General features: G+C 51.8%; 1 protein-coding gene across 1 annotated transcript in view; it reads left to right on the top strand.

Annotated features, from left to right (window-relative positions):
- cacna2d2a (calcium channel, voltage-dependent, alpha 2/delta subunit 2a) overlaps nt 1–12,922 on the top strand; it is an 82,890-nt gene that overhangs the window by 60,905 nt on the left and 9,063 nt on the right. The window contains 14 exon segments of the mRNA XM_067245605.1: nt 987–1,148; nt 2,142–2,252; nt 3,144–3,222; nt 5,070–5,119; nt 7,675–7,699; nt 7,702–7,763; nt 7,966–8,031; nt 8,952–9,026; nt 9,155–9,229; nt 9,385–9,456; nt 9,653–9,724; nt 9,892–9,953; nt 10,818–10,894; nt 12,197–12,211. Coding sequence (XP_067101706.1) covers nt 987–1,148; nt 2,142–2,252; nt 3,144–3,222; nt 5,070–5,119; nt 7,675–7,699; nt 7,702–7,763; nt 7,966–8,031; nt 8,952–9,026; nt 9,155–9,229; nt 9,385–9,456; nt 9,653–9,724; nt 9,892–9,953; nt 10,818–10,894; nt 12,197–12,211 — 1,003 coding nt within the window.

Raw genomic sequence — 12,922 nt, 5'->3', positions numbered from 1 at the left:
CCATTGCTCTTAGTCAGGGTTTGCCTCTAAGTCGCGACTCTAGTAGCAGGAAATGAGCATGCTAATCTGGGCGGGGACACAGCTGATTTTCACCCCTATAGAGAAATGAAGAGCTCACACAAGTGAGGATGGGGGAAGATTGGGGATTTTGTGTGTTTGTGTGTTCTTGTGTGCGTGTCTGTGTGTGTGTGTGGATGTCTGTATGTGTGTGGATGTTACAGTACATTATGTGCAGGTTTAGCAAATATGGTCCATTTACAACAAACACGGTCCATTTGATCAGCTCGCTTTTTTCTTTTCTTTTTTTTAAAGGACGTTTGGATGTTTATGAAAACAAAGATGATGTGTGTTATTTTTTTGGACGTGATTTTTGTTTTGTTTAATGAATCATTCCATCAAGGGAACAGTCATCTTTAGAAATGTCATCTTTTTCCAGACAATGTTGTTCTAGTTTCCCATCTGCCGTCCCTACGTTTTCAAAATGTCAGCTGATTTTGAAGTTGACCTTCTAGAAGAAAACGTTATTTCCAGATTCCACATATCTCACATTAGAGACGGTATGGCACTGCTGCTCATCACACATAGACGCAACAGCCACCCTTATTACCACCCTGGTTCTCTCACATCCCAACACACGCTCGAATGCACACAGATAGACACACACACGTGTACACGCAAAATCAAACACATCCCAGGGCTAATTTAGTCAAAGAGCTTCACGCCAGCGGACATTACCTTGGCTGGGTGTCTGTCCATGGCTTGCATGGGTATTTCAGGTGCACCTGTTCTTTGTGTGAAATGTTGTAATTATCTCTGTTTATTGCCAGAGAGCCACTGAGCAGCCCACAGCTGCACACACCCTCACTGCCCATCCTCTCCCTAGCCCGACAAACACACACACACACACACACACACACACACACAATCATAAACAAACACATTCGATAGCCTAAGTGGTTTTGGATTGTCTTCTATCCTCCCTCCAGTTTAACGAGAAAGCAGATGCCGTGGTCCCCTGCTTCAAGACGTTGGTCCAAGCCAACATCAAGAACAAGAAGATCTTCAAGGAGGCAGTCATGCACATGCAAGCCAAAGGAACCACGGACTACAAGTCTGGCTTCACGTTTGCCTTTGAACAGCTTCTCAACGTAAGGACCCCCGTCTTCTAAACGCCGCGCCCCAGCTCCGCACCTTAATTGAACGCCTCGCGAATTAGGATAAAAACTGCACGGACGTCGGGAAGCACCCTGAGGGTTTACCCTGGTGATGTGTGCCTGTGTGTGTGTGTGTTATGGGGGGGGGGGGGGGGGGGGAGCACAGCTGCTGATGAGAGGTCCTTGGGGGGGGGGGGGACGCCGGCCAGCGGTGCGGGCCGGCGTGGCAGAGGTGGGCGAGGCGCGCGCACAGGTGCCTCCTGGGCTCCGTATGCTGCCGCGGGCCCACGGAGGCTGGCGCCCCTAATGGGCTCTGATGAGATGATTGATGAGAGGAACGCGGAGGAGATGAGCCACAGACACTCTGTATTCCTCCGGCGGGGACCGGCGGGCAGGCAGAGAGCCAGGCGGCGGCAGCCTCGGCAGCAGAATGAGACATAAAAAAAAGTCCTTTTAATCGGTGTTTGCGGCAGACGCACTCCCGTGATTGGTGGCGAGAGCGCAATGAAAAGTGTGTAATTGTGGCAATGTTATTTATCTTTATTAGGATCCTGTCAGAGTGACGTGCCGCCGGCCTGCATAGCGATGGCGGCTGTCAGGAGGGCAGGGTGGAGGTGGTGGGGAGCAGGTGGGGTTTGGGGGAGGGGTGCTTATTGCAGAGCAATGCATGGTGGAGAATAACCATCGGCATTGCAGTAATGCAAGCCTAGTCAGTATACGGGAGTTTGCAGCAGAACCACAAACACCTGTGCGTGATTTCAATGTGGACTGGAGCCCCATTCAGGTCTGTGTACGTTGGTGCACGAGCACAAACAGCTCTTCGTGGTGTCAAATAGGAAGCCTGCCAGTATTTGTTATTTCCTGCAATAAAACCCTCTCCCCTTTCCTTTCATTTCTTCTCTCTCTCTGTCTTCCCCCCCCCCCTCTCTCTCTCTCTCTTTCTCTCTCTCTCTGTTTCCCCATTCTGCGTCTCTCCATGTTCCACAGGAGAGTAGCGCCCCGAGGGCCAACTGCAATAAGATGATAATGATGTTTACAGATGGCGGGGAGGATCGTGCACAGGACATCTTTGAGAAGTACAACTGGCCCAACCAAACGGTGAGTCTGTTCCCACCAAGGCAATTATCGCCTCATCTCCAGTGCGTCCTCTGCCAAACGACCACCCATGCATATCTAAGCTGATACTTTAAGCCTTTCTTATTTGGACAAGCGACGTGTTTCACGGTAGACAATATGGTGTGAGCTAGACTGCTGATTCATGGACAAACGAGGGCCTTTTCTCTCCTGTGTTTTTCCTCCTGGCTCTCTGTCCCTGCCAGGCCTCTCTCGGTGGTTTTCTGTCTCCTTTCTTGTCTTGATGCCGGTGTTAACAGCTCTGACCTGCGGACTAATTAGCCACTTTATCATCAGAGACCATGAAATTACAGCTAGCACATGCGCTCGCTCACTTTCCCTCCTTACCTTGCTCTCCATTTTCTTCCCCTCTCACGGGCACGCACCCCCTCTCGCTCTCGGTCGCTCGATCACTCTCTCCCCTCCGTCTTCCCCCTCTCCTCTGACACATCCCCCCCCCCCTTGTGACATTCATTGTCATAATAGTTTCCATCCTGAGTCCTGTCTTCAGGGAGGCTGTCATCTTAGAATGTGTGCTTTTTAACATCTCCCTCTATCTATCTCTCCCTCTCCGTCTCTCTCTCGCTCTCTCTCTCTCTGCCGCATGTCAAAATGCCCATCAGTTGACATGGAAACAAAACTAATGTCCCTCGCAATCAGACATCCAGGAGTAGCTCAAGGAGTCTCTCCTTTCTCACTCAGAGCAAATAACCCAACGTGGTGTCCACGCAGTCCGCTGCTCCGTGTCAGTCAGAGCGGGTGATGGTGGATGGCGCTCGGCCCCCTCTCTCTCCCTGCTCACCCCATGCATGTGGATGGTCGCTCGTCCCCCTCTCTCTCCCTGCTCACCCCCACGCTCTCTCCTGCCGTCCTCAGGTGCGGGTGTTCACCTTCTCCGTCGGGCAGCACAACTATGACGTCACTCCCCTGCAGTGGATCGCCTGCGCCAACAGAGGTCAGTAGAGGTGACCCGGGGGGTGGGTGGGTGACACGGAGGGTCGTGTTTGTTCAGAGCAGAGGGCCTCCACGCGGGAAACCAGGCGGCCCTGGAGGCCTCGCAACCGAACATCGTTCATGTCGTCGTGTGCCGTGAGAGTCACTGCAGATGACTCACACGCGCAGTGTTTTCCCCTCGCGTCTTGCAACCCAAGCCCCTTTGGCAAACAGCTACGTCTCCAGTGAGATAGCCCCCGCCGGTCGGAGCCGAATGACGAAGCCAAACGTGGCCGTCAGCCATGACGACCCCGCCGAAACCTCAAACCCCCCCCCCATGTCAGAGACCTTCGTCTTTCGACGCGTCGACGCTCCCACGGACTGTGTCGCCGATTCCCTTTGCCCCTCTCCTGCGCGATTTCTCGACGTCGCTCGGATACGGGGTCTCTCCTTCCTGAGCCGCGCGGCCGCCGTGGTCTCTTGCTGATTCGCTCGTTTGGCGGTGGAGCCGAGTGCTTCAGAAGTGCCTCCCCACAAGTCGTTATTAATTAGCGGGAGGAGCCTGGTAGACGGGCGATAACCGTGCCATCTCTCTGTCAGGCTCGGGGAAGGCCAGGATTACGCTGTCGGTGCCAGCCTGCTCTCTGCTGGGCACTGCTGCCACGGTGCCAAAGCCAAGCCGACACAATAGTGGCGGCGTCCTATTGGTCTCTGAGGAGCGGCCCTGCCACATCGCTGTTTAGGGCTCTTTCGGTATCACACTCACACAGTGGCAGTCTCTCGACACCCCCCTCCCCCCCCACCCCCCCTCCCAGGCTTGAGCCTCACGGACGTAACACACACACACGCGCGCACGCACACCCCTAGACCCACACATATATACTCCCACACAAATCCCCGCAAATAGAGTACACACCCGGGCCACTTGACGGTCCCTGGATGCAGTGTCACTTGGCTTGAGCTGCAATCCTGTCTTAAGTAAAGGCTCGCCCCCCTTCTCTGGCTCTCAGCTGGCTGAAGCCTTCTCCTTTTGGCTCGTCACACTGCTAAACACCCCTACTGCACACCGTGGTCCATGCTCTCTCGTCTGCGGCTCGGCTTTCCCCTGCCCTCCTTTTGTCCTCCGCTGCCCTACAAGCAGACGTGTCACCCTGCCTGGCAGGCAGCCAGAGGCACAAAGTAAAGGAGCGAGACCTTTTTACTTGCTCTCAACCTGCGTCTGTGTGCGTGCACGAGTGCTTGCGTGTGCGTGTGTTTGTTTGTGTGTGTGTGTACGTGTGTGTGCGTGCGTGTTTGTTTGTATGCGTGGGTGTACTTGTGTCTGTGCGTGTGTTTGTGTGTGTGGACCAAAATAGGAAAAGGCGGAGGAGCAAATAAAATAAATCATGTGTTGAAATAATGACAGCCTCTTTACATTCCGGTGGCGTCGTCTTCATTTCGCGGCTCTTTGTATAAACACTCGCGGCTTTAATAACTTGGGGAGCTGCGGTTATTGACCCAGCGAGTCGCTCTCCTCCATCCCTAATCAGGCGTGCTGCCTGGGGCTCAGCATCCCCAATGAGGCTGCACATTTACATGTGGGCAGAACAGCGATGAGTGCGGAGGTCGCTGGCCCCAGAGCCCATGTCCGCCTGCTGCCCGGGCCCCACGCACCATCCCCCCCTTCGGCCTGACGACTTTCCGTGTACCTCCTGATCTGAGCTCGCTACAGCTTGTTTTACAAACAGAGCGGCTCGGCGGGCCAAAATCGCCGTGTTGTTTCCCGCCCTTGATCGTTAGGAGCTTTGGTACAGTGAGTGTCAGTAGGAATACCTGGAAGGCATGTTTGTGATGCTCGTCACTATTGATTCGGTGTCTTTCCATCTTCAGGATACTACTTTGAGATTCCATCGATCGGAGCCATACGCATTAACACACAGGTGAGTCTGTGTGTGTGTGTGTGTGTGTGTGTGTGGGGATGGGTTACTGTACTGTATGTGACCGAATCGTAATGACCCAATAGTACTCACTGGAGTTCATTACAGTTCCTGGTGTGTGAGAGTGTTGAAAAGGAACCCCTAGTTCATTTCGAGTTCACACTCCTTTTGAAGATAATCATGCAGATTGGAGATACGCCTTTGGGTCCTCCTCCGCAGAGGAGGAGCACGTGAGACTCGTGTGGAGGTCTGTGGAGCTGAGATGGAGAGATAGGACCAGAGCTCTCCTCGCTCCTCCAGCAGGTCTCAGTACCGTCGGCTCTGAGAGCCAGAGGGCTTCAGACCTGCTGTGCAGCCTAATTCCACCCTCCTCCTCCTCCTCAGCAAACACACACACGCGCGTGCGCACACAATCTTCTGCACTCCCCCCGACAACCCTCCAGGCACCACCAGGTCCCAAAGCCCCCTGGGAGAACCTCATTCCAGCTGTACAAATTGAGTGAGTTGCTTTAGGGTTCTGTGCACCCTCCCCTCCCCTCCATCCTCCCTCAACCCCCCCTCTCCTCGCCTCCTCCCCCCCCCCCCCCCCCCTCCCAACCCCACAGAGCGATCAGGGCTCTGAATAGACTGTCAGCTGTTCCATTAACTCTGGCATAATTATATTCTGAGAACTGCCACTTACTCTAATAGGTTTCCTACAGCAGGTGTATGCGTGCGCGTGTGACAGCGGCAGGATATATGGGAGTCTTGGACACACCTGGGCACAGTGCACTGTCATATTCTGTCCATGTTCTGTTCACACCACTGCTCAGTGCTACCGGAGTCCTTTCAGACACACCTCAGATACAGAGACACTACCGCACTGTACGTAGGCTCGTTCAGTTGGGCGTCGATCTATTGGCACGTTGACTTTAGAAAGGTTGTTGTTCATACCTCAGGATCACATCCCTCCAGTTTATTCACGCCGATGTGCCTCTGTGACGTGTATTCATACGGGTGTGTGTTTGGGGCGTACGTGGACAGTCTGTTTGTGTGTGTGAGGATGGTGTGTTTGTACTGTGTGTGTAGCATGCGTATACAGCGTGTGTGTGTGCATGGGCTGCTTGTAACGCGTGTGTGGTATGTGTGTGCGTGCGGGTGGATGTGTGCACTGCGTGCGTGGCGTACTGTACGTGTGCGGCCGTTCAGCTCAGCGGCCTCTGTGATTAAGCGAGACGGTTCAGGTGTTACCAGAGCGGGTGCTACACTGACCCCGTAACCACGACGAGGTGTAAGCCGCCTCCAGCTCCCTGCTGACTTTCCCAGAACAGACAAGAGGCTAGTTGGCTTGGCCCCCGAGAAACTCGAGACAGTCCCGCAGCCCACGTCCTGGCCCCTGGTCTGTCTGGTGTGCCTCCTCCTCCCCGCGGAACCCAGCTGCATCAGCCGCCTTTTCTGTGCTCTAGATTGTTCTAGTCAGGCGGAACATTTTCCCTATATCCTGTGAAAAGGTCTGCCTGTCATCTCCTTGATGAAATATGTCCCCGTGGTGCGTTAAACGGGACTTTTAGTGAGCTAATAATAGAATAGGTCATGCCTGTCAGCGCCCCCGGTCTTGAGGAGGTGAATAACAAATGGTCAAAGGCATTTACACCTGGAATAACAGTGGGCTACACAGGATGCCCCTTTTGTGTGTGCCGGATAGATCCACGGTTGGTTGGGGCTAAGGTCCGATTTTTAGGGATAGTGCTTTGTTGCTGACTTTGTAAATGCCTCAGGAAATGTGTCCCATTTGTGTATATTTCATATCTGATTTCGCAGTCTGGTCTGTCATACACACTGGTTGTTTGTACGGAACTCAATATTGTGAGATAATATTTCATTGGACGCTAGCGGTTCAGCTTTGTTGCCGGGGGGGTCGATGCTTGCAGACCGGGTTAGACCATCGGTGCCTGTCGAGGGTCCAGACGCACAATGGTTTTCTCAATCACGCACCAAGACCAGCATGACAGGAGATCAATACATTATTATCCCCCCAAATCTCTCTTCTGGTGAGACCCAGCCGCACGTATTGTAGCAGGGCCAATCAGATGACGGGGAAGCACCAGCTGTAGGTTTAACCCCCTTCACCCCTCCTAACGCACTGTGGGCTGTTGTTTTCCTGCCTGGTTGACACCGGCGTCGCAGATAGAAGGGCCTGTTTACGCTGCGTGCCATCCGACGCTCCTAATGTGTTTTTAATAGCTCCTTCATAATGATGAAGAACAGCCTTGGGAGGCCCGAGGGCCGCGGGTTTTTTACGGCTCCTGGGGGGCCCGCGATCGGACTGCTGCAGGCTCGCGGCTCCGTCTGAGGGAGACGAGCCCTGTCAGGGTCCTGTCGTTTTACGACGAACGAAGGCTGACAGGCTCTTACAGCTCACTGTTTTAACAACCCCTGTGTTTGACAAGCGTTATAAACCAAGTGGATATGGTGTGCGTGTGTGTGCGGTGTAGGTGTGCGTGTTCACGTCTTTAGAGGTTTGCATGTGCGTGTATGGTGTGTGTGTGTGTGTAACGACTGCGTGTGGTGTGTTTCAGGAGTACCTAGATGTCCTGGGTCGTCCATGGTTCTGGCAGGAATCCCAGCCAAGCAGGTCCAGTGGACTAACGTCTACCAGGACGCCCTGGTGAGACCCAAACCTTTGAACGATGCTATTTGTTCTCGGCATGACCTACAAACGTGCCCGTACAAAGTCATAACGCCACAGTACTATTTCAGTGACAAGTTGACCTTCAACCGCCAATGATTCAAACGGCCCGTCTGGCATATACGGCGTGTCTGAGATAAGGTACCATTCTGACTTGCTGATGTTGTCTGTCTGTCTACAGGGATTGGGTCTGGTCATCACTGGAACAATGCCAGTCTTCAACCTGACAGACGACGGCAGTGCTAAGGTACCTTCCGCTCTGTGGGACCCAGAGCTCGCCTTGTCTGTTTTCCGACAACATCTGAACATTTCGACACAACAGTATTTCCTCGTGTGCTGTTAATGGCGTGACACGATGCGTAGCTCAGTGAGGGGATGGTTTCAGCCGTGTCGGCGAGTCTTTCCTCCTAGGTCTCTGTGGGGGTTGGCACATTGTTGCCCCTATGGTCATCTCTATCAGGGTCAGTTACGTATGACTTCAAATGTTCGTTTAAATGTAGGAGGACCTGCAGTATGGCAAGCCAAACACCAATCGTAACTGCCCAACAGTCTCTTTCCTTCTCCCCAAACATGATGGCGACCATACATCATCTGTTGGTCCGGCCTGTGGGGGCTCTGCTAGGCAACACTGCCCCCTGGAGGTGTTGCGCGTGCACACCAGCAGGCCGTCTCCCCCCAGTCCCCACGCTCCGTCTGGCAGAGATAGATCTGCTCAGCACACCAGCCTTCCCCCGTCTACTAGGCAATGATTCACACTGAATCCCAAAATATTGACTGTGAGATAATGGCGGCGGCTAAAAGCAGAGACTCAGTGAGTAATTGACTCTGTTTCAGGGCGTGGAATAGGGAGTAATCAGATGGTGCACAAGATTAGGAGTCACAGATGGCGAGGAAAGCTCTTCAGCGTCCTGCTAGCCCTGTAGGATGCTGGATGAGAGTCCGCTGGCTGAGGCTGGCTGAGGCTGGCTGAGGCTGGCTGAGGCTGGCTGAGGCTGGCTGAAGCTGGCTGAGGCTGGCTGAGGCTGGCTGAGGCTGGCTGAGGCTGGCTGAGGCTGGCTGAGGCTGGCTGAGGACATGGTCAGCTAGACTGGTCCACAGATGTCGTTGACACCGATGCAAGACTTTCGGCGGGAAGAAGAACTCACCATGTTGTCTTTGTTTGTTTAGAATCAGCTTATTCTTGGAGTCATGGGAGTGGATATTGCCATTAACGAGATCAAGAAGAAGACGCCGACATACAGAGTCAGTATTTTGCCATGAACTCAGTTGGTTCACCATCTCATTGTACTGAAGAAGGAAGATACAATGAGAAGATACAATGAGGGAGAAACCTTGTATGAACTGATGTGTGAACCTGTCTGTATTTCCAGCTTGGAGCTAATGGATACATCTTTGCCATTGACCTGAATGGTTATGTACTCCTGCATCCCAACCTAAGGCCCAAGGTACAAAATGACTGAACACCAACCTTCTCTGCACACCGTTTTTGCTTCCTCTCATCAGCAGTGGCATACACACACACACACACACACACACATGCTCCTACACCCAGATTGTAATGTTTTCCTTTTCTCGGCTGGCGCCCCTGCTCTCTGCTCAGATCATTAACTTCAGAGAGCCTGTCACTCTGGACTTCCTGGACGCAGAGCTGGAGGACAGCAACAAGGAGGAGGTAAACACTGCCTTGAACGCTACCCACAACACCTTGCTAACACTGAGCACACTGGGTTCGGCATATACCATATTGATAACCTTTGCTTCTTTTTTTGATGTTGTATTTCTATTCTTCTTAAAATGTATTTTTTGAATCACTTTCTGTCTTTCTGGCTCTATCTCTCGGTCTCTCTCTCTCGCTCTCTTCCCCTTAGATTCGTCGCCAGATGATTGATGGCAAATCAGGGCAGAGGAGAATCAGAACCCTCATTAAGTCAGTTGATGAGGCAAGTTATCAATAAATGAGGTTTAGCCATGATCCATACTGGCCCCAAACAGAATAGTTTTGTCATGACTCTCCAAAAACATTCACAGCCAGGAGAGTCAGCATTTGAATTTATATAACAGCAGCCTTCTCTGGTGTTGTGCCCTGTGTGTTGCTGTCCACTTGCAGAGATACATCGACGAGGCTGTGAGGACATACACCTGGACACCCGTCGAGGGGACAAATTACAGGTCGGTTTGCTTTAGCTTTAGCGCTAGCTTGGCTAGCTTGTCCAGCTTGTCCAACTGAGAAATAGCTTTTGTTGTTGCTTTTGATCCTCTTTGACTGGGAACGTGTGCATGCATGGTCTCCACGTCTAACCTGGATTTGTGACCTCTGCCTGACCATCAGACTGACATCTGACCTTGAAGTGACCTCATCAGTTTAGATCCGTAGCCCCACTCTCACAGTCCTGCGTCGGAGACACGTGTCATTCATCAACCACCGCTGGGTGCGAAACCGGGATCATGGACGCCAAGCATGAGCATCAATGAGATCTATTCCAGATTAGAAAAGGAACTGTTGGTTCTTGAGCTGTGTCTGTCAGACGATCCTTCCGGATCAACATAAATTAAGAGCCAATATGCCTTCATCACGGCACTGTAGCATTCTGAACACAAATTGACTGCATGGTGTATTCCTCTTAAAGCTACGTTGAGCATTCCAGGTTGCATTCAAATGATATTACCTCCAGGCAACACTTTGCAAATAACATTTGATGATATTCAATAGTCCTCCAAGTGCCTGATGAGTGTTTTTTTGTTATTGCCCATCTGTTAGCAGGAAACCAGGGCCTGCTTGACGGCGAGCAGAATGCCGTCTACCCTCGACTCTTATTAGTGTTGAACGTTATCCATCAACTGTTTTATTTCTCTCCCCCTTTCGATTGAATTCGATGTTTTTCTACGACTTTGTTGTTCACACCACCGTAAACAATGACGTGCTCTGTGAAGGAGGTGTGGGAATGTGTGTGTGTGCGTGTGCGTGTGCGTGTGCGTGTGTGTGTGCATTATTCTGTGTCTTGATGTTTCTCTGTGTCTGCCTCATCCCTGCAGTCTAGGGCTGGTACTGCCCACATACAGTGAGAACCACATCAAGGCCAATCTGAGTGACCAGATCCTTCAGGTGCAGTGTAAGTACCAGGAGGACACCCAACAAAAGGCCTTTCTCTCTCTCTCTCTCTCTCTCTCTCCCTCTCTCTCTCTCTCTCCTCTCTCTCTCTCTCTCTCCTCTCTCTCTCTCTCTCTCTCTCTCTCTCTCTCTCTCTCTCTCTCTCTCTCTCTCTCTCTCTCTCTTTCTCTCTCTCTCTCTCTCTCTCTCTTCTCTCTCTCTCTCTCTCTCTCTCTCTCTCTCTCTCTCTCTCTCTCTCTCTCTCTCTCTCTCTCTCTCTGTCGTACTCTCTCTCTCGCTCTCTCTTTCTATCCCTTTCTGTTTCTCCCTTTCCCTCTCTTCCTCTCTCCCTCTCCCTCTCTCTCTCTCTTCCGAATATGACCTCTACTCAGTGGCGCACCCTGGGTCTCCAGTGCCAGGATGTCCTTGTGGGGCCTCTCCTCCCCCCAGTCCTCCCCCCCTCTCCCCTGAGAGACTGACAGGGACTTCCTGAAGGAGTGAGAAGACTCCTTTACTCTCTACTGCCCCCTCTACCCTCCTGTCTTCATGCTGTGCTGTATACTATGGTGTTTTTTTTTTTCTTCACATTGTTGAAGAAAAAACCCGAAATGACAGAAAGGTGAAAGCTGTGGTTTTACTGTGTTACGAAAAAAAAAAAAAGGTGAAAATAATGGTGACCTTGTGCTATTATTTTTTTTGCCAAATGCTCTCGCCTCTTCTCCACCAAGTAATGATCTGAAGCGTCTGTTAAAAGTTCCAAAGGGTGAAAAAGGCATGCTTTTTCACCCCCTTCCATTTGCTTTTTATGATTTTGGGAGTTTGGTGTGCGGTGCTTTTCTGTTGGACTGCTTTTCTGGTGGATGTTTTCTTTTTGTCTTCAGCTTTGGAATCATTTAATAGATGAACTCCCGTAGCCCTGCAGGAGTTTGGGTTCCCTGCGTCTGAATGGGGACACCTGTTGTCTCTCTCATTCTCTCTCTCTGCAGAACCTGTTACTCTGTTCTTTTCCTGACATCGTTCACTTTTGGTTGACATTCGGTTGTTCCACATCCTCTTTCGCCAATGCTGGTTATGTCTTTAACGTTTTATTCTAGTTTACTTTTCTCATTTGTTCCGTTTCTGGTTTGCTCTTGCAAAGCTTTATTTGATCTCATTTGAGTTCCTTTTCTTTTTTGTCAGTTTGACTGAATTGGTTTCCTTCTTTTCAAGAAAACAATATTTTTATTCAAACAGTAATTGAATAAAATATTGTCTGTGACCCCCCCCTTCCCACCCAATCCCCTGTTTCTTTCTTGCTCACTCCTTCTCTGACGGATCCACACAGTGCCAAACACCAAGGGCAAGTATACTCCATATTGGTCCACGTATCTTACCTTTACTTCCTACTCCCTACCGCTGCCTCCTGTCACACCTCCTGTCCTGAAACCCCTCCCGCTGCCCCCCCCCACCCTCACCTGTCCCCAGCCTGCTTGCCTTTGTTCCTGCCCGTCTTGCCTCCAGGACCCTTTCCCTCCTCCTCTTCCTCCTCCTCACTCTCCCACCCCACCCACCCACCCTGCTGCTGCTGCGGCTCAGACCCCATCTCTCTCTCACAGTGGCTCCTCCCTCCGGTCTCCAGCCTCACCCCCACATCTCCGGTGCTTCAGTCCACTCACAGGTCTCTAATGCTTCCAACGCGCCCCTAAGGAAGACAGGCGCTCGTGTTCCCTGTAAAACGTCTTCTGTCCCCCGTCCCCCCCTCTGCCCCTTTTCCTCCCGACGACAGCTCCGAACGGGTTGTTGTCGCTCTCTTCTTCTTCTGTTCCACCCTTTCTTTCGTCTCCCCTCTTCCATGTTTCCTCTCTCCTCCTACCCTCTTCTTTCTCGGTCTCCCTGCTCCTCTCTCCTCCTTCGTGTGCTTCTCTTTTCTCTCACTCCGACTCTCACTCTCAGTGGCTCCTTCCTCTTCTCGCGGACTGTCTTCCTGTCTCTCTCGGTTTGTGTCTCTCTCTCTCTCTGTCTCTTCTCAGTATCTTGCAATCACTGTCTTACGATGTAATTTGAGCTGAAT

This window comes from Osmerus mordax, chromosome 1 (assembly GCF_038355195.1).
Source record: "Osmerus mordax isolate fOsmMor3 chromosome 1, fOsmMor3.pri, whole genome shotgun sequence".
NCBI lineage: Eukaryota > Metazoa > Chordata > Actinopteri > Osmeriformes > Osmeridae > Osmerus > Osmerus mordax.
This window is presented reverse-complemented; position numbering and strand designations above follow the sequence as displayed.